Raw genomic sequence first — 21,900 nt, 5'->3', positions numbered from 1 at the left:
TTTCAGTGAGTATAGGCCCAGAACCATTAAATGCTCCTCATATAATAAGGCTTTCAAACCTGGAATCATTTTCATGAACATCTGAACCCTCTCCAATGCTAGCATGTCCTTTCTTAGATAAGGAGCCCAAAACTGTTCACAATACTCCAAGTGAGGCCTCACCAGTGCCTTATAAAGTTTTAACATTGCATCTTTGCTTTTATATTCTAGTCCTGGCGAAATGAATGCTGTAATTACATTTCCTTCATCATTACTGATATAAACTGCAAATTAACTTTTAGGGAATCCTGCACAAGAACTCCCAAGTCCTTTTGCACCTCAGAGTTTGGAATTTTCTCTGTATTTAGAAAATAGTTGGCTCTTCCGGTAAGATGGCGATTGCTTAGCTGCTCCGAACTTTTGTTCCGTTACTGTCGCTATCTTTGCACTAAATGTCTCCAGTTTTTAAACCTTAGTTAGGAACTTTATTTGGTTTCTTTCACTTGCCTGTGAACACATCTACCTTACAATGTCTAACAAGAGTTCTAAATCCGGGAGAAAGGAAGTTTCGGCTCTGCCTCCTGAGACCCTTGCTGCGCTGGACCAACACCGAGATGATATTTTAAAGGAATTTAGAACCGCTTTCAAACAGCTGGAAGCCAAACTGGATCGGATCAATGATAGAGTGGACGAACATGCTGAACACTTATCTTGCATCGATTCGACTTCTGAAGATTTAGAAAGTCGTGTTTGATACTTGGAGACTCTCTGTTCCAGCCTAGAGGGAAAATGTAACAAACTCCTTTCCAAAATGGTGGATCTCGAAAATCAGAGCAGATGCAGTAACCTTCGAATTCTTGGGTTGCCAGAGGCCACCGAACAGGGATCAATCGTGAAGTTTTTTGCCGAGTTTCTCTGTGAGATATTCGGGAAAGATTTGCTTCCGAACCCGCCTGAGCTCGAAAGGGCACACAGGGTCTACAATCCCCCCGGAATTCTGGGCTCCCGCCCGTGACCAGTAATTTTGTGTTTTCATCAATACCAGGTAAAACACCATCTGATTATAGAGGCACGTCGCAGAGGTACTTTTACTTTCCAAAATACAGTCATTCGCTTTGTGGAGGATTTTGCACCCCAGATCTTAAAGATGCGTGCTGAGTTTAAAGGCGTAATGAAAGTGCTTTTTGATCGTGGTTTTAAACCCTCTCTTCGCAATCCTGCCGATTTACGAATCACGCTTAATACTGGAAAATATAAGTGGTTTAAGTCAGTGAAGGAGGCTGAGGCATTTGTTGCAAGCCTTCCGGCTATCCAGCCATCTTCAGAACCCAATCGGCCCTCCTAAAATGGTGGATAAGTACTTCTCGTAGTAAAATTACTTTTTCCAGACTCAGACTTTACTTGAATCACTCAGACACTATTTATTGAAACTCTAAGGGCTGTTGACAATCTCTCCCTGGATTTGGTGTGTCTTTTTTAAATAGACATTCTGTGCTTAATGTTTCCCTATGGACGTTTAAATAGTACTTGTGTAATCTATCTTATTCTTGTATAACTTTATCTATAGAGTTCTACAATTGACTTGTTTTGGAGGTTTGAAGTCTTTATTGAAGGCCTCCCTGTTTGTTGGTTCACAGTTTAACCGCTGATTATTTATTTATTTATTATTTTTTTCCACTTTTTTTAAATTTTTGATTTTTTTTCCTCTCTGTAAATGGTTGATAAGTACTCTTCTTGAATCTGTAATTTTCCCCTTCCTCCCTTTTTTTCCCCTTTCTCTTCTTTTATTCTTCCATAATTTATGCGGGTAGGTTAGTTTTGGTTTTCTTCTGATTTACTCTGTATTAAGTTTTATATTTCTGCAGAAGATGTTCCAATTGATAGTTATGTTTTCTAGTGCATAAACTAGTTACTATTTGCTATAGTATTTATACGGAACTGCTGTTAATGACACAGATCTGGAAGTTATATTTGGGTTAATTTTTTTGGTAGCCGTCTAGTTTTGGGCTGTGTGGATGGGGTGGGTTTTCCAGTTCCAACATCACTCACTGTATTTATTGTTTTTCTTTATTGCTCAGGACATGTTTATGTTTTGATTTTACGAATCTATGTTTACATTTTTGCTCCCAGACTGCTATTGTATTGCTTGACTTTTTATATGCCTGCTGCCTTTTATGCATTAGTAATTGATAATGGCTAGTGCACTTAAATTTGTGAGCTGGAATGTAAAGGGATTGAATCACCCTGTTAAAAGGAGAAAAGTATTCTCACATATTAAACAACTCAAAGCTGACATTGCTTTTCTTCAAGAAACTCATATTCGTTGTTTTGATAACTCCCGGCTTCTGTCAAAGTGGGCGGGTCAGCATTTTCATTCATCCTTTGCTGCTAAAGCTAGGGGAGTCTCCATTCTTATTAACTCAAATATTCCTTTTGAACTCCATAATAAAATATCCGATAAAAATGGCCGTTTTATTATTGTTTCTGGTAAACTATATAACACTAAAGTTGTACTAGCAAACCTGTATGCCCCCAACTTTGATGATGTTAACTTCTTTGAATGTTTTTTTTCCTCACTACCAGACTTAAACTCATACTCTCTTATACTGGGTGGTGACTTCAACTGTTGGTTAGATCCTAATCTGGATCGATTGTCCTCTGTTACCAGATCACCTACTAAATCTGCCTTAGCTATCCAATCGTTTCTCTCTAATTTTGGTATCTCTGATATATGGCGTTTCCTTCATCCTACTGAGAGAGATTATTCTTTTTTTTCACATGTTCACCATACCTTCACTAGAATTGACTATTTCTTACTCGATAACCAACTTATTCCATTTGCCTACTCTTGTGACTATCAGAGTATACTGATTTCTGACCTTGCCCCAATTACTCTCTCTTTAAACTTTCCTGGTCTCCCTCAGAGGAATAAACACTGGCGGTTTGATTCAACTTTATTATCGGATGATGATTTTTAAAAAATTATTAAGGATCAGATAACCTTTTATTTTAACACTAATACATCACCTGAAGTGTCATCCCAGATTGTCTGGGATGCCATGAAAGCATATCTGAGGGGTCAAATAATCTCTTACACAGCAAATCTCAACAGAAGATCCTGTGCAGATCGATTAGACCTCATTAACCAGATTAAAGAATCGGATCAACTGTATGCTCAAACTAAGAACCCTGAACTATACAAGAAGCGTGTAGAACTCCAAACTAAATTTAATCTTCTGACTACTCAACCTGTCGAACACCAACTTCTTGAAAGCAAGAGTTGCTTTTACATTCATGGGGATAAGTCTGGTAAATTTCTAGCTAATCAGCTGAGGCGTTCCAAAGCCAAACAACATATTACAAAGATCCAGAAGGAGAACGGAGACTTTATATCGGATCATTTAGAAATTAATAACGCATTTAAAATTTTTTATTCTCGGCTTTATTCCTCTGAATCTTTGAATGACAATATCTCTGTTGATCAATTTTTAAATAATCTGAATATTCCTTCACTTTCATCTGATTTTAAAGCCAAACTTACTGCGCCTATATCATCAGAAGAAATATCTTTTGCAATTTCTGCTCTGTCCTCAGGGAAATCTCCTGGACCTGATGGGTTCCCTGTAGAATTTTATATAAATCATTCTCTTCACTTCTTTCTCCTCAGTTACTTTCAGTATTATCTGACTCGTTTAATTACGGCAAATTGCCATCCTCTTTTAATGAGGCATCTATTATTCTTCTATTAAAAAAGGGTAAAGACCCAACAGAGTGTTCCTTGTATAGGCCGATTTCTTTGCTCAATGTTGATGTAAAGATCTTAGCTAAAGTTTTGGCTTATAGATTAGAAACCGTTATTCCCTCGATTATCTCTGATGACCAATCAGGTTTTATTAAAAACCATCTCCCTTTTTTTAACATTCGGCATTTATTTAATATTTTATATTCACCTCCAACTGGGATTCCTGAATGTGTTATTTCCCTCGATGCGGAGAAAGCATTTGATCGTATAGAGTGGAACTACCTTTTTGCAGTCTTAGAAAAATTTGACCTTGGTCAAAATTTCATCTCTTGGATCAAATTGCTGTACCTGTGTCCTACTGCTTCTGTTTTAACTAATTTTCAGAAATCCCAGGTATTTAATCTCAAACGTGCCACCCGTCAGGGATGCCCCTTAAGTCCCTTTCTCTTTGATTTGGCTATAGAACCTTTGGCGATAGCATTTCAAAATTGTCCTGAATTGACTGGGATTTGGAGAGGGGGTGTTGAGCATAAAATTTCTCTTTATGCTGATGACTTATTACTCTTTCTCTCAAATCCATCTACATCCTTACCTCCAATGTTTTCACTTCTTGACCAGTTTAGTCAGATCTCTGGCTATAAACTTAATTTACATAAGAGTGAACTTTTCCCAATTAATAAAGAAGCACAAGAATTAACATTTCGTGATCTCCCTTTTAAAGTAGTCCATAATCAATTTACTTATCTTGGAATTACAGTCACAAGGAAGTTTAAAGATCTCTTTCGTGAAAACTTTGCCAATCTTTCATATACTATAAAACAGAGTCTGGTACAATGGTCACCTCTATCTATGTCTTTGGTAGGTCATATTAATGTTGTTAAAATGTATGTTCTCCCCAAATTTTTATACTTATTTCAATCTATCCCAATTTTAATTCCTAAATCTTTTTTTGATTCCTTAGACTCTATTATTTTGTCATATTTGTGGAAGAATAAGCGCTCTAGAATTAATAAAATCCATCTCTAAAAATCTAAAAAAGAGGGTGGCAAGGCTTTACCTAACTTTCGTTTATACTATTGGGCAGCTAATATACGTTGTGCTACCTTTTGGTCTTTCTTCCATGGCCAACCCGAGTGCCCTAATTGGGTGGCAATGGAGTTGAGTTCCACTAAAGAATTATCTATCTCTGCACTTCTTGGCTCTGCACTCCCTAGTAGTCTGTCCAGATTCAGCATTCCATGTTTGGTGAAGGAAGGGCATTAGACATTTTGAAGATCTTTTCATTGATAATCGCTTTGCTTCTTTTCAGCAGCTCTCTGTTAAGTTCAATCTGCCCAATGCTCATTTTTTTAGATATCTCCAAATTAGACACTTTATTGCTCCTTTAATTCCTAACTTTCCTGAAATGCCTGCGAAAAATGCTATGGACTTATTTCTTTCCATCAATCCACTAGGTAAAGGTTTAACATCAATCATTCGAGATAAATTAGCAGCCTTACGACGGGCCCCTGTGGATAAAATTAAAATGGCATGGGAGCAGGATTTAAATACCTCCTTATCTGATGAGAGTTGGGACTTGATTCTCAAATCGGTTAACTCAACCTCTCTTTGTGCTCGCCATTGCCTTTTACAGTTTAAGATTGTTCATAGAGCCCATATGTCTAAATCTAAACTATCTCGATTCTACCCTAACATTAGTCCGCTTTGTGATAAATGCAAGAGGGGCGAGGCCTCTCTCATTCATATGTATTGGTTCTGTCCTATCTTGCAGAAATTTTGGAAAGATGTCTTCACTATGTTATCGTATATTCTGAATCAGCACCTAGAACCAAACCCCTTAATTGCTTTGTTCGGTTTCTGGGGCGAGACAGATTTACGTCTGAGTCCGACCAAATGCCAAATATTATCCTTTGCCTCTCTCCTGGCTAGACGCTTGATCCTCCTCAGATGGAGAGATGTTGTCCCGCCCACTCATGCTCAATGGCTTAACGACATCATGGCCTGTTTGGACCTCGAAAAAATTCATTATTCAGTTCTCAATTCGGATCTAAAGTTCCACAAGGTCTGGGGACCTTTTATTGAGTACTTTCATAACCTTCCTCTTGACTAGGGTTTTTTTTTCGGTCCCTTGCTTTCAGCTCCCTTTTTTTTCTGGTAGTAGGCATTATTATTCTCTGTTGCTAAGTGTATTCACAGTCTGGGAGTTTGATTGTCCTGATTTATATTCTCTATATTGTGTTGTGGTTGGTCTGGAGTTTTTTTTTGTGTGTTGTGGGGCTTGGGGAGGATACTAAGTTTACTTGTCTTCAATTTAGGTGCTTTTTTTTAAAATTCTCTTTCTTTGTATCATATTGTCATTGTATGCTTAATTTTGCACTGTATTAATGTTCCTCATTTTGATTTGGGGTTTTTTAATTTATAAAATGTATAAAAAACTAATAAAAAAAAAGAAAATAGTCCACACTTTTATTTCTTCTACCAGAGTGCACAACCATATACTTCCTGACACTGTATTCCATCTGTCACTTCTTTGCCCATTCTCCTAATCTGTCTAAGTTCTTCTGTAGCGTCTCTTCTTCCTTAAAGCTACTTGCCCCTCCAGCTATCTGCATATTGTCCGAAAACTTGGTCACGAGGCCATCAATACTGTAATACAAATCATTGACATATAACGTAAAAATGGGTGCCAAAACAGACCCCTGTGAACACCACTAGTCACCAGCAGCCAACCAGAAAAGCGTCCCTTTATTCTTGTTCTTTGTCTCCTGTCAATCATAATGCTAATATCTTTCCTGTAAAGCCATGGGCTCTTAATTTCTTAAGCAGCCTCATGTGTGGCACCATGTCAAAGACCTTTTGAAAATTCAAGTACACACTGACAACAATTCTCCATTGTCTATCCTGATTATTATTTCTTCAAATAATTTCAACAGATTTGTCAGGCAAGATATTCCCTTAAGGAAACCATACCGACTATGACCTACTTTAACACATGCCTCCAAATAATTCTTAACAATCAACTTCAACATCCTCCCAACCACTGAGGTCAGACCAGCTGACCTATAATTTCCTTTCTTCTGCCTCTCTCTCTTCTTGAAGAATGGCATAACATTTGCAATTTTCCAGACCTCTGGAACCATGTCAGGATCTAATGATTCTTGAAAGATTATGCCTATTGCCTCCACAATTTCTTCAGCCTCTTCTTTCAGAACCCTGGGGTGTACACCATCTGGTCCAGGTGACTTATCTACCTTCAGGCCTTTCAGTTTCCCAAGCACCTTTTCCCTAGTAATGGCAACTTCACACACTTCTGCCCTCTGACACTCTTGAACTTCCAGCCTACTGCTAGTGACTTCCACAGTGAAGACTGATGCAAAATACATTTTCAGTTTGTTCACTATTTCTGTGTTCCCAGAAATTCTAGTCATTGTTGCTTTGCTGTCATCAGAGTCAGGTTTAATATCATGGACAAATGTCCTGAAATTTGTTAACTTTGCAGGAGCAGTACAACACAATACATGATAACTATAGAAAAAAAAACTTAAGTATAATACTTAAATTAAGATAAGTACAGTCGGCCCTCCTTATCTGTGGTGGATTGGTTCTGGGACCCCCCCCCCCCCACGGATACCAAAAAACATGGATGCTCAAGTTCCTTATTTAACCTGTCTCAGTGCAGTGGACTTCAGGACCCAGTGGAGCCTCGGACCTTACTTAACCTGTCTCAGTGCGGTGAACTATAGGACCTGGCAGAGCTCTGAATCTGCAGTGTTTCTATTCACGAAAATAATCATGATCATGATTGAAAATAAAGTGGAAATAATAAATTGATTGGAAAGAGGTGAAACGCTATTGGTCTTTGGAAAAGTGTTTGGCTACAATCGGTCAACGATCGTAACAATTTTAAAGGATAAAGTGAGAAAGGCCCTGCCCCAATGAAAGCAGCAATTATTTCTAAGCTACGCAGTGGTTTAATTATTGAAATACAATTGTTTCTTAAGTGTTTTATGTGCATAAAAAGGTAAAATATATTCTATATACTAAGACAAATGTTTGACTAACTGATGCTAATTAATACTGGATGTACCTGTTCCGACTGAGTAACAGAACTTACTTTTTTTTTATCCCGATCCATGATAACCTACGCATATCCTCCCATATACTTTAAATCATCTCTAGATTACTTATAATACCTAATACAATGTAAATGCTATGTAAATAGTTGTTATACTGCATTATTTAGGGAATAATGACAAGAAAAAAAACGTCTGTACATGCTCAAACAACAAGTGCTGGAGAGAGAACTTCTGGGTTTTCCCAATCCACGGTTGGTTGAATCCGCGCACATGGAACCCGCGGATAAGGAAGGCCAACTGTAGTGCAAAAATGGAAATTAAAAAAAAGAAGTGAGGTAGTGTTCAATGTCCATCAGATGGCAGAGGGAAGAAGCTGTTCCTAAATCACTAAGTGTGTGCCTTCAGGTTTCTGTACCTGCTTCCTGATAGTAACAATGAGAAAAGCGCATGCCCTGGGTGGTGGGGATCTTTAATGATGGATGCTGCCTTTCTGAGCACCGCTCCTTAATGATGTCTTGGATACTATGGAGGCTAGTACCCATGAAGGAGCTAAATAATTTTACAACTTTCTGCCGCTTACTTCGACCCTTGGAAGTAGCCTTTCCCCCACCCCCTCCCGCCCCATACTAGATGATGATTTAGCAAGTCAGAATACTCTCCATGTGTGGAAGTTTTCAAGTGTTTCCAGTGACAAACCAAACCCCCTCAAACTCCCAGTGAAATATAGCTGCTATCTTGCCCTCACAGCTGCATCAATATCTTGGGACCTGATTCTGTCCTCAGAGATATTAACACCTAGGAACTTGAGATTGTTTACTCTCTCCTCTTCTGATCCTTCTATGAGGATTGTTTTATGTTCCCTCGGCTTACCCTTTCTGGAGTCCACAATCAGCTCTTTGGTCTCACTAACACTGAGTGCTAGTGTTCCCTTACAATCACCTGTGGCCAGCTTCTCTGTCAGCCCTCTGTAAATCTCTTTACCCCACTGTAATACTCATACATCTGACTTCAGCTTCTCTGCAAATTGCAGAGTGCATTCTATCACTTTCCCCGAAGGGTTCTTTTACCTTAAGATGTCTCATCAATTCCGTTTCATTGAGTGAGACCCAATCCAGAACTGCCTTTTCCTGAGTAAGGTCAACCATGAACTGCTCTAAAAAGCCACCTCATAACTAATCTGGCAGAGTGGTACATCCCTGGTAGAGTGCTCAGAGGATGTGCAGACCAGCTAGCAGATGTTCTCACTGACATCTTTAACATCTCTCTGAGCAGCGCCACCATTCCAATGTGCTTCAAGGCCGCCACCATCGTCCCCGTGCCGAAGAAGTCTTCAGTGTCCTGCCTAAATGACTACCGTCCCGTTGCACTCACATCCATCATCGTGAAGTGTTTCGAGAGGCTTATCATGAGGCATATCAAGACTCTACTGCCCCCTCACTGGACCCCCTGCAGTTTGTGTACCATCCCAACTGCTCAACAAATGACGCCATTGCCACCACCCTCCACCTGGCCCTAACCCACCTGGACAAAAAAGACACATACATTTGGATGCTGTTCACAGACTTCAATTCAGCATTCAACACAATCACCCCTCAGAAACTGATTGGAAAGCTGAGCCTACTGGGCCTGAACACCTCCCTCTGCAACTGGATCCTAGACTTCCTGACTGGGAGACCTCAGTTAGTCCGGATCAGGAGCAGCATCTCCAACACCATCACACTGAGCACAGGGGGTCCCCAGGGCTGTGTGCTCAGTCCACTGCTGTTCACTCTGCTGACCCACGACTGTGCTGCAACACACAGCTCGAACCACGTCATCAAGTTCATCGATGAGACGACCGTGGTGGGTCTCATCTGCAAGAATGAGTCAGCTTCAGAGAGGAGGTGCAGTGGCTAACGGACTGGTGCAGAGCCAACAACCTGTCTCTTAATGTGAACAAATCAAAAGAGATGGTTGTTGACTTCAGGAGGGCACGGAGTGACACGGAGGAGGGCACTCCCCACTGAACATCGATGGTTCCTCGGTAGAGATCGTTAAGAACACCAAATTTCTTGGTGTTCACCTGGCGGAGAATCTCACCTTGTCCCTCAACACCAGCTCTGTAGAAAGCCCAGCAGCGTCTCTACTTTCTGTGAAGGCTGAGGAAAGTCCATCTCCCACCCCCCATCCTCATCACATTCTACAGGGGTTGTACTGAAAGCATCCTGAGCAGCTGCATCACTGCCTGGTTCAGAAATTGCACCATCTTGGATCGCAAGACACTGCAGCAGATAGTGAGGTCAGCTGAGAAGATCATCAGAGTCTCTCTTCCCATCATCAGGGACATCTACACTACACGCTGCATCCACAAAGAAAACAGCATTATGAAGGACCCCATGCACTCCTCATACAATCTCTTCTCCCTCCTGCCGTCTGGGAAAAGGCTCCGAAGCATTCGGGCTCTCACAACCAGACTATGTAACAGTTTCTTCCCCCAAGCTATCAGACTCCTCAATACCCACAGCCTGGACTGACACCTTGCCCTATTGTCTTGTTTATTATTTATTGTAATGCCTGTACTGTTTTTGTGCACTTTATGCAGTCCTGTGTAGGTCTGTAGTCTAGTGTAGCTTTCTCTGTGTTGTTTTTTTAATGTAGTTCAGTCTAGTTTTTTGTACTGTGTCATGTAACACCATTGTCCTGAAAAACATTGTCTCATTTTTACTATGTACTGTACCAGCAGTTATGGTCGAAATGACAATAAAAGTGACTTGACTTGATTTGATTTGAATCTACAAATTCCTTCTCTTGGGATTCAGCACCAACCTGATATTCCCAATCTACCTGCATATGGAAATCCTCTATGCCTATCATAACATTTCCCTTTTCACATGCATTTTCTGTCCTGTATTGTAATTTGCAGAATACATCTTTGCCACTGTTCAGAGGCCTGTATATAACTCCTATCAGGGTCTTTTTACTCAGTTTCTTAGTTCTACCCACAATGATTCTACACCTTCTGATCCTATGTCACCTCTTTCTAATGATTTGATTTAATTCTTTTACCAACGCAGCCACCCCAACCTCTTGGCCTATCTGCCTTTCTTTTGATACAATATCTTTCCTTGGAAGTTAAGCTCTCAGTTATAATCCTCTTTCAGCCATGATTCAATGATTATAGTAATTATATGCTCCTCATCCAGTTCCTCTGCAGTTTACTCCATATATTCACCAGCTTCTATGTGAAGAGGTTCTCCCTCAGCTCTTTTGTATATCTTTCCACTTACCCTCCTTACCCTGTGGAAAAGATGAGATCACTGATCTCATCTATGTCTGTCATAATTTTATACAGTATACCTTGATAAGGTCATCAAGGAATATTAATTTAGCCCAGCCAACCTCTTCCTATTACTCAGGCTCTCTAGTCCTGGCAACATCCTTGTAAATCTTTTTAGCACTCTTTGCAGTTTAGTCAACTCTTTTCTACAATGGGGTGACCAAAACCATACACATGAGGCTCCAAATGTGGCCTCACCAACTACTTATGCAGCTGCAACTCCTGTACTCAGTGCCATGACCAACGAAGACCAGTGGACTGAAGGCCTTTCCACCAGCCTGTCTACCTGTGATGCTGTTTTCACTTGTACCCCTAGGTGTCGCTGTTCTCATTATTCTACAGAGGTGTTACTTGATAGAGGTGTATAGGATGATAAGAAGGATAGATTGAGTGGATAACCAGAACTTTTCTCATGGTGGAAATGCCTAATACAGGATGTAATTTCAAGCTGACTGGAGAGGTCAGAGGTAAGTTCGACTACAAAGATGTGGACTACAAATTACAAATGGAAATAGAAAAGGCTTGCCAAAAGGGCAGTGTTATGATAATTGTAGGGGATTTTAACATGCGAGTGGATTGGGAAAATCGGGTCGGCACTGGATCTCAAGAGAGAGAATTTGTAGAATGTCCATGAGATGGCTTTTTAGAACAGCTTGTCGTTGAGCCCACTAGGTGACCGGCTGTACTGGATAGGGTATTGTGTAATGAACCAGAGGTGATTAGAGAGATGGAAGTGAAGGAACCCTTAGGAGGCAGTGATCACAACATGATTGAGTTCACTGTGAAATTTGAGAAAGAGAAGTTGAAATTCCATGTGTTGGTATTTCAGTGGAGTAAAGGAAATTACAGTGGCATGAGAGAGGAACTGGCCAAGGTTGACTGGAAAGGGACACTAGCGGGAAGGATGGCAGAGCAACAGTGGCTGGAGTTTATGCGACAAGTGAGGAAGATGCAAGACAGATATATTCCAAAGAAGAAGAAATTTTCAAATGGAAAAAGGATGCAACTGTGGCTGACAAGAGAAGTCAAAACCAATGTAAAAGCAATGCAGAGGGCATACAAGGAAGCAAAAATTAGTGGGAAGATAGAGGATTGGGAAGTTTTTAAAAGCTTACAAAAGGAAACTAAGAAGGTCATTAAGAGGGAAAGATTAACTATGAAAGGAAGCTAGCAAATAATTTCAAAGAGGATACTAAAAGCTTTTTCAAGTATATAAAGAGTAAAAGACGGGTGAAAGTAGATATACAACCGATAGAAAATGATGCTGAAGAAATTGTAATGGGAGATAAGGAGATGGTGGAGGAACTAAACGAGTATTTTGCATCAGTCTTTGCTGAGGAAGAGATCAGCAATATACCGGACATTCAAGGGTGTCAGGGAAGAGAAATATGCACAGTCACAATTACGACAGAGAAAGTACTCAGGAAGCTGAAGAGTCTAAGGGTAGATAAATTTCCTGGACCAGATGGAATGTACCCTCGTGCTCTGAAGGAAGCAGCGGTGGAGATTACGTAGACATTAGCAATGATCTTTCAGAAGTCGATAGATTCTGGTCTGGTTCCGGAGGACTGGAAGATTGCAAATGTCACTCCACTATTTAAGAAGGGGGCAAGGAAACATAAAGGAAATTATGAACCTGTTAGCTTGACATTGGTGGTTGGGAAGTTGTTAGAGTTGATTGTCAAGGATGGGGTTACGGAGTACCTGGCGGCATATGACAAGATAGGCAGAACTCAGCATGGTTTCCGTAAAGGAAAATCCTGCCTGACAAACAGTGCAATTTTTTGAGGAAATTACAAGTAGGCTAGACAAGGGAGATGCAGTGAATGTTGTGTATTTGGATTTTCAGAAGGCCTTTGACAAGGTGCCACACATGAGGCTGCTAAATAAGATAAGAGCCCATGGAATTGCAGGGAAGTTACATACGTTGATAGAGCGTTGGTTGATTGGCAGGAAACAGAGAGTGGGAATAAAGGGATCCCATTCTGGTTGGCTGCCAGTTACCAGTGGTGTTCTGCAGGGGTCCGTGTTGGGGCCGCTTCTTTTTATGTTGTGTATTAACGATTTGGATTATGGAATAAATGGCTTTGTGGCTAAGTTTTCTGATGATACAAAGATATGTGGAGGGGCTGGTAGTGCTGAGGAAACAGAAAGTCTTCAGAGAGACTTGGATAGATTGGGGGAATGGGCAAAGAAGTGGCAAATGAATTACAATGTTGGAAAGTGTACGGTCATGCACTTTGGTAGAAGAAATAAATGGACAGACTATTATTTAAATAGGGAGAGAATTCAAAGTTCTGAGATGCAACGGGACTTGGGAGTCCTCGTGCAGGATACCCTTAAGGTTAACCTCCAGGTTGAGTTGGTGGTGAAGAAAGTGAATGTAATGTTGGCAATCATTTCTAGAGGAATAGAGTATAGGAGCAGGGATGTGATGTTGAGGCTCTATAAGGCACTGGTAAGACCTCGCTTGGAATACTGTGTGCAGTTTTGGGCTCCTTTTTTAAGAAGGGATGTGCTGACATTGGAGAGGGTTCAGAGAAGATTCACTAGAATGATTCCAGGAATGAGAGGGTTAACATATGAGGAACGTTTGACCGCTCTTGGACTGTATGCCTTGGCGATTAGAAGAATGAGGGGGGACCTCATAGAAATATTTCGAATGTTGAAAGGCATTGGCAGAGTGGATGTGGCAAAGTTGTTTCCCATGGTGGGGGCGTCTAGTACGAGAAGACATGACTTGAGGATTGCAGGGCACGAATCCACACGAATCCCAACCTCAACATCAAACTTGCAAACAAAGGGCTGTTGTTGCAGGGTGGTGCATTGATCTCTACCATGCAACTGGCAGATACCTCCTCATACCTACCCCTTGAAGAGGACCCCCAATCTGGAACATCAGAAAATTGTATTCAACACCATCACTGACCTCATCAACTCTGGAGAACTGTCCCATTCATTGCCACCAAACTCATAGTTCCCTTAACCTGTACTGCTTGCTTTTATCTCCTACCAATGTTCCATAAGCTTGACTTCCGGATACGCCTACTGTCTCTGCCTACTACTACCCCACTGAACTCGTGTCCTCATACCTCGATTCCATTCTATCTCCCTGAGTTCAGATCTTCCTACCTACAACAATGACACATCTCATGCTTTCAATCTCCTCAGTAATTTTCAGTTCCCTGGCCCTGACCACTTCATTTTCACCATGAATGGTTGGTCCCTATACATTTTATCCACCATTAAGAAGACCGCAAAGTTCTTCACTTCTCTCTTAACAAAAGAACCAACCAATTCTCCTCCACCACCACCTCCACTGTCTGGCAGAACTGGTCCTAACCCTCAACAACTTTTTGTTTGACTCTTCACACTTCCTCCAGACAAGAGGTCCTTTCCAGGACATTAGAGATGTTCTCCTTCTTCACAGAATGAGGTTTTCTTCCTCTACTATTCTCCACTCTGCCCTCTACCTCTCTTCACCTGCCTATCACTTTCCCCTGGGTTCCCTTCTCCTTCTTCTATGGTCCACTGTCCTGTCCTGTCAGATTTCTTCTTCTCCAGCCCTTGACCTTTCCCACTCACCTGACTTCACCTATCTCCTTGTATCACCTCCTTCCCTTCCACCCACTGTTTTCTTCTGCTGTCTTCCCCCTTCCTTTTCAGTTCTGAAGAAGGGTCTTGGCCTGAAACATCAACTATTTATTCACTTTCATGGACGCTGTCTGACCTGCTGAGTTCTTCCAGCATTTTGTGTGTGTTGTTTCAGGTCCAGGGAACCTTGGTTTTTGAGTGATTTTGGGTCCTTGGTTAAGAAGAGGGAGTTGTATCACAGATACAGGCAGCAAGGAAATACAGGCAGTCCCTGAGTTACAAACATCCGACTTACAGACAACTCGTACTTAAGAACGGAGGGAGGAGAACGCCGTCCGCCATTTTAGGTTGTTGTTGTTAATACTGTTGAGTGTGGAACTTTGTATTTGGCTTAAATATTTCTTAGCAAGATTCAACCTGACACCCCCCACCGTGTTTCCAGTCAGCACCACCCCCACTTGTCCGATTTAACCTGTCTAAGTGCAGTTGGGCTTTAGGACCCAGAGCAACACAAGACCCGCTGCCCGCGGCTGCTGCTGTAATTTTTATTAAATGTGATCATGAACAATAGCCAGATCAGAAATGCTGATCAAGTCAACTAGTTCCTAAAGAGAACTCTGATAGGCCAGTCAGATGGTTCACTGCTGCTCAGCGATAGAACATAAAATCCGCAGTTTTCTGTTCTGTTGATGGAAAATGATCATGATTGAAAATAAAGTGGAAATAATAAAGCAATTGAAATGAGGTGAAATACCATTGGTCATTGGAAAAGCTTTAGGCTACAGTCGGTCAATGATCAGAACAACTTTAAAGGATAAAGGTAAAGGATAAAGTGAGAATAATGGGGCATGTGAAAGGGCCTGTGCCGATGAAAGCTACAATTATTAATAAACAATGCAGTGGTTTAATTATTGAAATACATACATTTCTTAAGAGCTTTATATGCATAGAAATGTAAAATATATACTATATACTAAGACAAACGTTTGACTAACTGACGCTAAATAATACCGGATATCCCTGTTCCAACTTAAAGATGGACTCAGGAATGGAACTCATTCGTAACCTGGGGCTGCCTGTACTGTACATGTGTGTAAGATGATGAGAGGCATTGATCATGTGGATAGTCAGAGGCTTTTTCCCAGGGCTGAGATGGTTGCCACAAGAGGACACAAGTTTAAGGTGCTGGGGAATAAGTACAGAGGAAATGTCAGGGGTAAATTTTTTTACGCAGAGAGTGGTGAGTGCGTGGAATGGGCTGCCGGCGGTGGAGGTGGAGACGGATACCATAGGGTCTTTTAAGAGACTTTTGGATAGGTACATGGAGCTTAGAAAAATAGAGGGCTATGGGTAAGCCTAGTAATTTCTAAGGTAGGGAAATGTTCGGCTCAACTTTGTGGGCCGAAGGGCCTGTATTGTGCTGTAGGTTTTCTATGTTTCTACTGTACATGATGAGTATAAGAAATGCAAGAACAGAGTTAAGAGGAGATCAGAAGGGCTAAAAGAAGGCATGAGGTTACTCAAGCAGACAAAATGAAAGAGAATCTCAGGAGCTTTTGCAGATATATTAAAAGGACAGAAAGGGACAGAATTGGTTGTCTTGAATATCAGTGTGTTCATCTATACATAGAACTCAAAGAGATGGGGAGATCTTAAATGGATTTGCTGCATCTATATTTATTCTGGAGACAGCCACGGAGTCTATAGATCTGAGGCAAAACAGTAGTGAGGTCATGGACCATATATAGATTGCAGAGGACACATGTTTGTTTTCCTGAGGAAATTTAGGGTGAATAAATCCCCAGGTCCTGACAAGGTGCTCCTTCAGACCTTGTGGGCTGCAAGTGCAGAAATTGCAGGGGGCCAGCAGAGGTGTTTAAAATGTCCTTGAACTGTTGGAGGTTTGAAGGATAGCTGATGTTCTGTTGTTCTGTGGTACGTTAACATTGATGAGGCCTAAGTTACAAGTATATTGCTAGGACTTGAGGACCTAAGTTGTAGAGAAAGGTTGAATAGGTTAAGACTTTATTTCCTGGAGTATAGAGAATGATGGGGGATTTGATAGAAGTATATAAAATGATGAAGGGTAAATGCAAGCAGGCTTTTGTCATCCAGGTTATGTAAGACTAGAACAAGAGATCATAGGTTAAGGGTGAAAGATGAAATATTTAAGGGGAACATGGGGAACTTTACTCAGAGGATGGTGAGAGTATGGAATGAGCTGCCAGTGGAAGTGGTGTTTTCAATACTGAAGGGAAGTTTTGATAACTGCATGGATGAGAAGGATGTGGAAGGTGCAGGTCAGCACCTTAAGATAATCTATACTGGGCTCAACACATTGACACAATCATGGTAAAGTCAGGCTAGCAGCTCTACTTCATTAAGAGTTTGAGAAGATTCTGTATTTCGCCAAAGATATTTGCCCATTTCCATAGATGTATGGTGGAGAACATTCTGACTGGTTGCACTTCAGCCTGGCATGGAACCACCAATACACAGGATCACAGGAGGCTACAGAAGATTATAAACTCAGCCAGTTCAACATGAGCAGAACACTCAAGAAAATAACATCTATCATTAAATACCCTCATCATCAAGGACATAAACACAAGAGAGTCTGTAGACACTGGAAATCCTGAGTAATGTACACAAAATGTTAGAGGAATTGGTCTTGGTCTGAAACATAAGCTCTTTATTCCTGTCTATAAATGCTACCTGACCTGCCAAGTTCCTCCAGCATTTTGCGTGTGTCAGACATGACCTCTTCACATTACTACCACTGGGGAAGAGGTATAGCCATCTGGAGATCCACATTCAATGTTTTAACAACAGCTTTTTTCTTGTCAGCGTTAGATTTCTGAACAGCCCATGAACCCACGAACACCACCTCATTATTCATTTGTCACACTATTTATTGATTTTTGTAAGAGAAAGTAATTTTTATGTCTTATACTGTTCTGCTTCTACAAAACAAATTTCATTGCATACAGAATGTCAGTGATAATAAACCTGCTTCTGAAGAGGTCTAGGTTTAAGGTGAGAGGGTAAAGATTTAGTAGGAACTTGAGGGGTATCTTTCTTGCACAAAGAATGGTATAGAGGTGGATTGAGCTGCCAGAACAAGGGGTTGAAGCAGGTACAAAAAGAACTTTTAAAAGACAGTAGTTGGACAGGTACATGGATTGGAATAGTTTAGAAAGTTATGGGCAAATGCTGCAAATGGGACAAGCTTGGATGCAACGTCTTGGTTGGCATGGACCAGATGGCTAAAGGGTCTTCATGACTCTACTTGCAGGCTAAAATGTAATTAATATCATTGTAGAGTAACTTACAATTGGCAAGCAACAAGGCTAATGGAGAATTTATATTTTCCAATGTGGATGAAATGGTGTGTGATGCAAATTTAAAACCAATGGTGCACTCTTTCATGAACTGTTAATATTTGAAAAAAACACAGATCTATGGATATGTATATTAGGCTGAATCCACTACTCTCTCAATACAGCAGTGTAAGTACAGTGCATTAATTGTTAAAGAAGATTTGAGTTACTATTTGAGTCCTGACTATTTGAGTACTATTTGAGATTTGAGTCCTGACAAAGGGTCTCGGCCTGAAACGTCGGCTTCTCCCTATAGATGCTGCCTGGCCTGTTGTGTTCCACCAGCATTTTGTGTGTGTTGTTTGAATTTCCAGCATCTGCAGATTTCCTCATGTTTACTATTAATATAGTTAACTTTAATACAAATGGAATTGCACCATTTTATAAATTCTAAACTGATTAGGGGTTGAGCACATTTCAGACAACTTGTAAGTAATGTTCTCGACTGATGACAAAACTCTACTAAATAATTTATGAAAACTGATCCAGTGTATTGACTGAACAACACTCTGGTGAGTAATCCTTTTCCAAAACAATTTCGGCAACAGCTGAACTCACACTGAATATCACAATTTAATTCACATCACTGGTAAATATTAACATTATTTTGAATCTTAGTTCATGACAAAATCTTACCTGTTTGGAGTCTGGGAGCATTAAGCTGAGGCTGCTCGTAGAGATGCTCATTATGGTCCTCAGTCCTGCAAATTGGAGGTTACTCTTTCCCAAGATAGTAGACAATTCTTTGCTGGGAGGCTGGAGTATAAAAATCCAAGGTTATTGGTTTTCCCATGTTCATTTTGACTCAACAGTCAAAAGCTGGAAATGTATTAAGAACAGAAAATGCTGGAAATAATCATCAGATCAGCTGCATCTGCAGAGAGAAACCCAATATCATTTCTCTCCACAGACACTGCGTAATCTGCCATGAACTTACAGCAGTTCTCAGGTTTTATTTACCAAGTGCACGGTATTTATGGTGCAGTTCATAGCCATGGCCTTTTCCTCAAGTTTACTGCTGTGGAGTCAGGGAGTTCCTCAGCATTGAGGGGTGGGAAGTTATGAGCTCATTGGCTTTATCCAGGGAATAGCATGTGAATGGCAACAATGAAAGCCTAGAAGTAAATCCCAATTCTTTCATATAGCAACGGTAACCAAGAAAAACTCCTTGTAAAATCTGCAAAATAAATTTTAAAAGGTATGTTCTACTTAAACAACCCACCAGAACAACAAAGCTGTCTCAAAAAATTGGTGATGAATGATGGGTTGACCCTTTCTGCAACACAAGGTGGCTTTTAATAGCATGCTGTCATCCAACAATTAACTCATGATACATAGAGACTCCTCAGTTCAGCTATTGACCATATTCTTGTCTGCAATGTTGGCCTAAAAATAATTTATTAATCTGTTTCAAACAATGACTACTTTTAATATCATTCACAATATGCTATTTCGATAGATGTTTACAAAATGCTCTCAACCGTGTCAGCTTCCAGGGTTTAGATGCTCTAAGTCTCCGGAGCATGGACAGCTAGTGCAGCACCTTTAAGGGTTCAGGACCGTCTTGCTAATTGGGAATCGTGTTTTGGGTTCCATGAGATGAGTATTTAAAGAGCACCTATATGGAGTCTCAGTGCACAATTGTAAACCTAACTAGGGATATCATCTGGCACTTTGTTTTGCTCTGTTCGCATTTCTGTCTCGATCCTTGCCTTCTGTTACTCCAGCATTTGGGTCCTAATCTCCCTCATCAAGATCTCTCAACGCATACTATTGAGCCAGCATGGACCTAGCAGGGTATCAGAGTCTTTCATCCACTGTGGCCAACCACAGTGAGAGGATTTCCAGACAGAGCCTAGAGATACACAACCTCCAGGTAGCCGTTTGTAAACTTTTGCGAGAAAGAAGTCAGAGTCACTGGGAGAGTCAGTCGAAAGCTCTGCAAATCCAGTACATCTTCCAATCCTGGAGAGATCCTGGGGACTTGTGGAAACTGAATGGTGATTTCTTTTGAACTTATAGTCCTTTAACATCTTTGGACTATTTTTACTGTGCCCATAATCTGTTTTTTTTTTATCAATTATGCTATTGTTTGCACTGTTGTAACCATGTGGTTTTGTGCAGGTCTTGTATCTTTAGTTTTTGGTCTTGTTTGTCTGGTGGATTTGGAGCTCCTTTCCGGGGAAAGTGCTAAGATGGTAACGTGATATTAATACGCAACAGCCTCTCCGGACTCTGGATTGGGGATTGCCAAACGTTATGTGGATTTTGTAGTGTAGTCTGTTTTGTCATATGCTTTTGTGATATAATTCTGGAGGAACGTTGTCTCATTTTTTAACTGCATTGCATTTGTTGTTTCTAAATGACAATAAACTGAATCTGAATCTGGTGACCCAAGTTCTTGCCAGGGCTTCCTCACTCAATGCTCATGAGTATTTGAATTCTAGCCATCCCAGTTCTTTTCGAAGCATGGAAAGGTAGCCTTCTTTATCTCTCTTCTGACTGGGGGAGTCCTGGCCTGGGCTACCGCGCATTGGGAATGCAGATCAGAGATTTACTCAGATTCAGAGGAATTCATGGCTGCCATCACTCTGCTGGAGCCAGCCAAACCTAGGACCACCTGATGAAGATTTGACAGGATGGATGATCAGTGGCTGACTACAGAATCAAATTTCAGAACTTGGCCCAGGAGAGTGGCTGGAATGGGGAGGCCTTGGCCGCTCTATACCACCACAGACTCCAAGATGAACTGGAGGATACCCTCACCTTGGAAGAGCCAACAGAAAAGAGTTTGGAGGATTAAACTGCACAATGGCCAAGAATTGCTACCCTCTTCCAGTCATGAATAGACCTTTAAGGTGCTCCAAGGGGTAAGAGTATTCACAAAGCTAGAGTTGTGGATTGCATACAATCTGTTCCGTATAAAGGAAGGTGATGAGTGGAAGACACTGTCGGGGCACTATGAGTACCAGGTTATGCCTTTTGGGCTTGTGAGTGCTTCTGCAGTTTTTCAGGCCTTTATCAATGACATGCTCCGGGATACTCTCCATAAAAGTGCATTCTTCTACTTGGATGATATCCTTATCTTCTCAAAGTCCATGGAGGAGCATGTCACCCATGTCAGAGTATCCTAAAGAGGCTTCTAGACCATGGAGATTATGTTAAGCCTGAGGTCCGAATATCATGTAACACCATTTCACTTTTGAGGTTCATCATCTCAGTGGCAATTTCAAGATGAAGCTTAGCAAGACCCAGGCCACAACCATCCAGTGTCAAATGTCCAATGATTCCTGGGATTTGCAAACTTTTACCAGAAGTTCATCAAGAACTTCAGCTCAGTGGCAGCTCTGCTGACAGAGCTAACTAATAAATCCATGAGACTTTTTATCTGGACTGCTGAACCAGAGCTTAAACAGCAGTTCACATCAGCCCCATATTGATTTCTCTTAACCCGAACCTTCCCTGGACGCCTCAGACATTGGAGTGCATTCTTCTCCAGGCAGCTATTCCCGGCATAGGGAAACTATGCCATTGGAAATTGGGAGCTTCTTGTGTTTAGGTTAGATTTGGAGGAAAGGTGTCACTGGCTAGAGAAAACAAGAACTCTTTATTATTTGGACAGACCACAAGAACCTGGCTTATATTCAGGAGGCCAGATGGTCTTGGTCCTTTAACCGCTTTAATTTCATCCTGATCTATTGACAGGGGTAAAAAAAACAGAAGCCAGATGCCTTGTCCTGCCAGTTTGATGAACCTGAACACAAGGAGCAGCCAACCACCATTTTGCCCCAAGCCAGGGTGGTTGCACCAATC

At 41.0% G+C, this 21,900-nt stretch overlaps 1 protein-coding gene across 6 annotated transcripts in view; it reads right to left on the bottom strand.

Annotated features, from left to right (window-relative positions):
• LOC132382386 (SHC-transforming protein 1-like) overlaps nucleotides 1-21,900 on the bottom strand; it is a 210,744-nt gene that overhangs the window by 65,157 nt on the left and 123,687 nt on the right. For all 6 annotated transcript variants that reach the window (XM_059952522.1, XM_059952521.1, XM_059952525.1 and 3 more), the window contains one exon: nucleotides 18,724-18,843. In XM_059952522.1, the coding sequence (XP_059808505.1) occupies nucleotides 18,724-18,843 (120 nt within the window). The remainder of the gene's footprint in view (nucleotides 1-18,723; nucleotides 18,844-21,900) is intronic.

The sequence above is a fragment of the Hypanus sabinus genome, chromosome 28 (genome assembly GCF_030144855.1).
Source record: "Hypanus sabinus isolate sHypSab1 chromosome 28, sHypSab1.hap1, whole genome shotgun sequence".
In the NCBI taxonomy this organism is placed as follows: Eukaryota; Metazoa; Chordata; class Chondrichthyes; order Myliobatiformes; family Dasyatidae; genus Hypanus; species Hypanus sabinus.
Note: the sequence above shows the minus strand (reverse complement) of the source record. Positions and strands in the feature narration are given on the sequence as shown.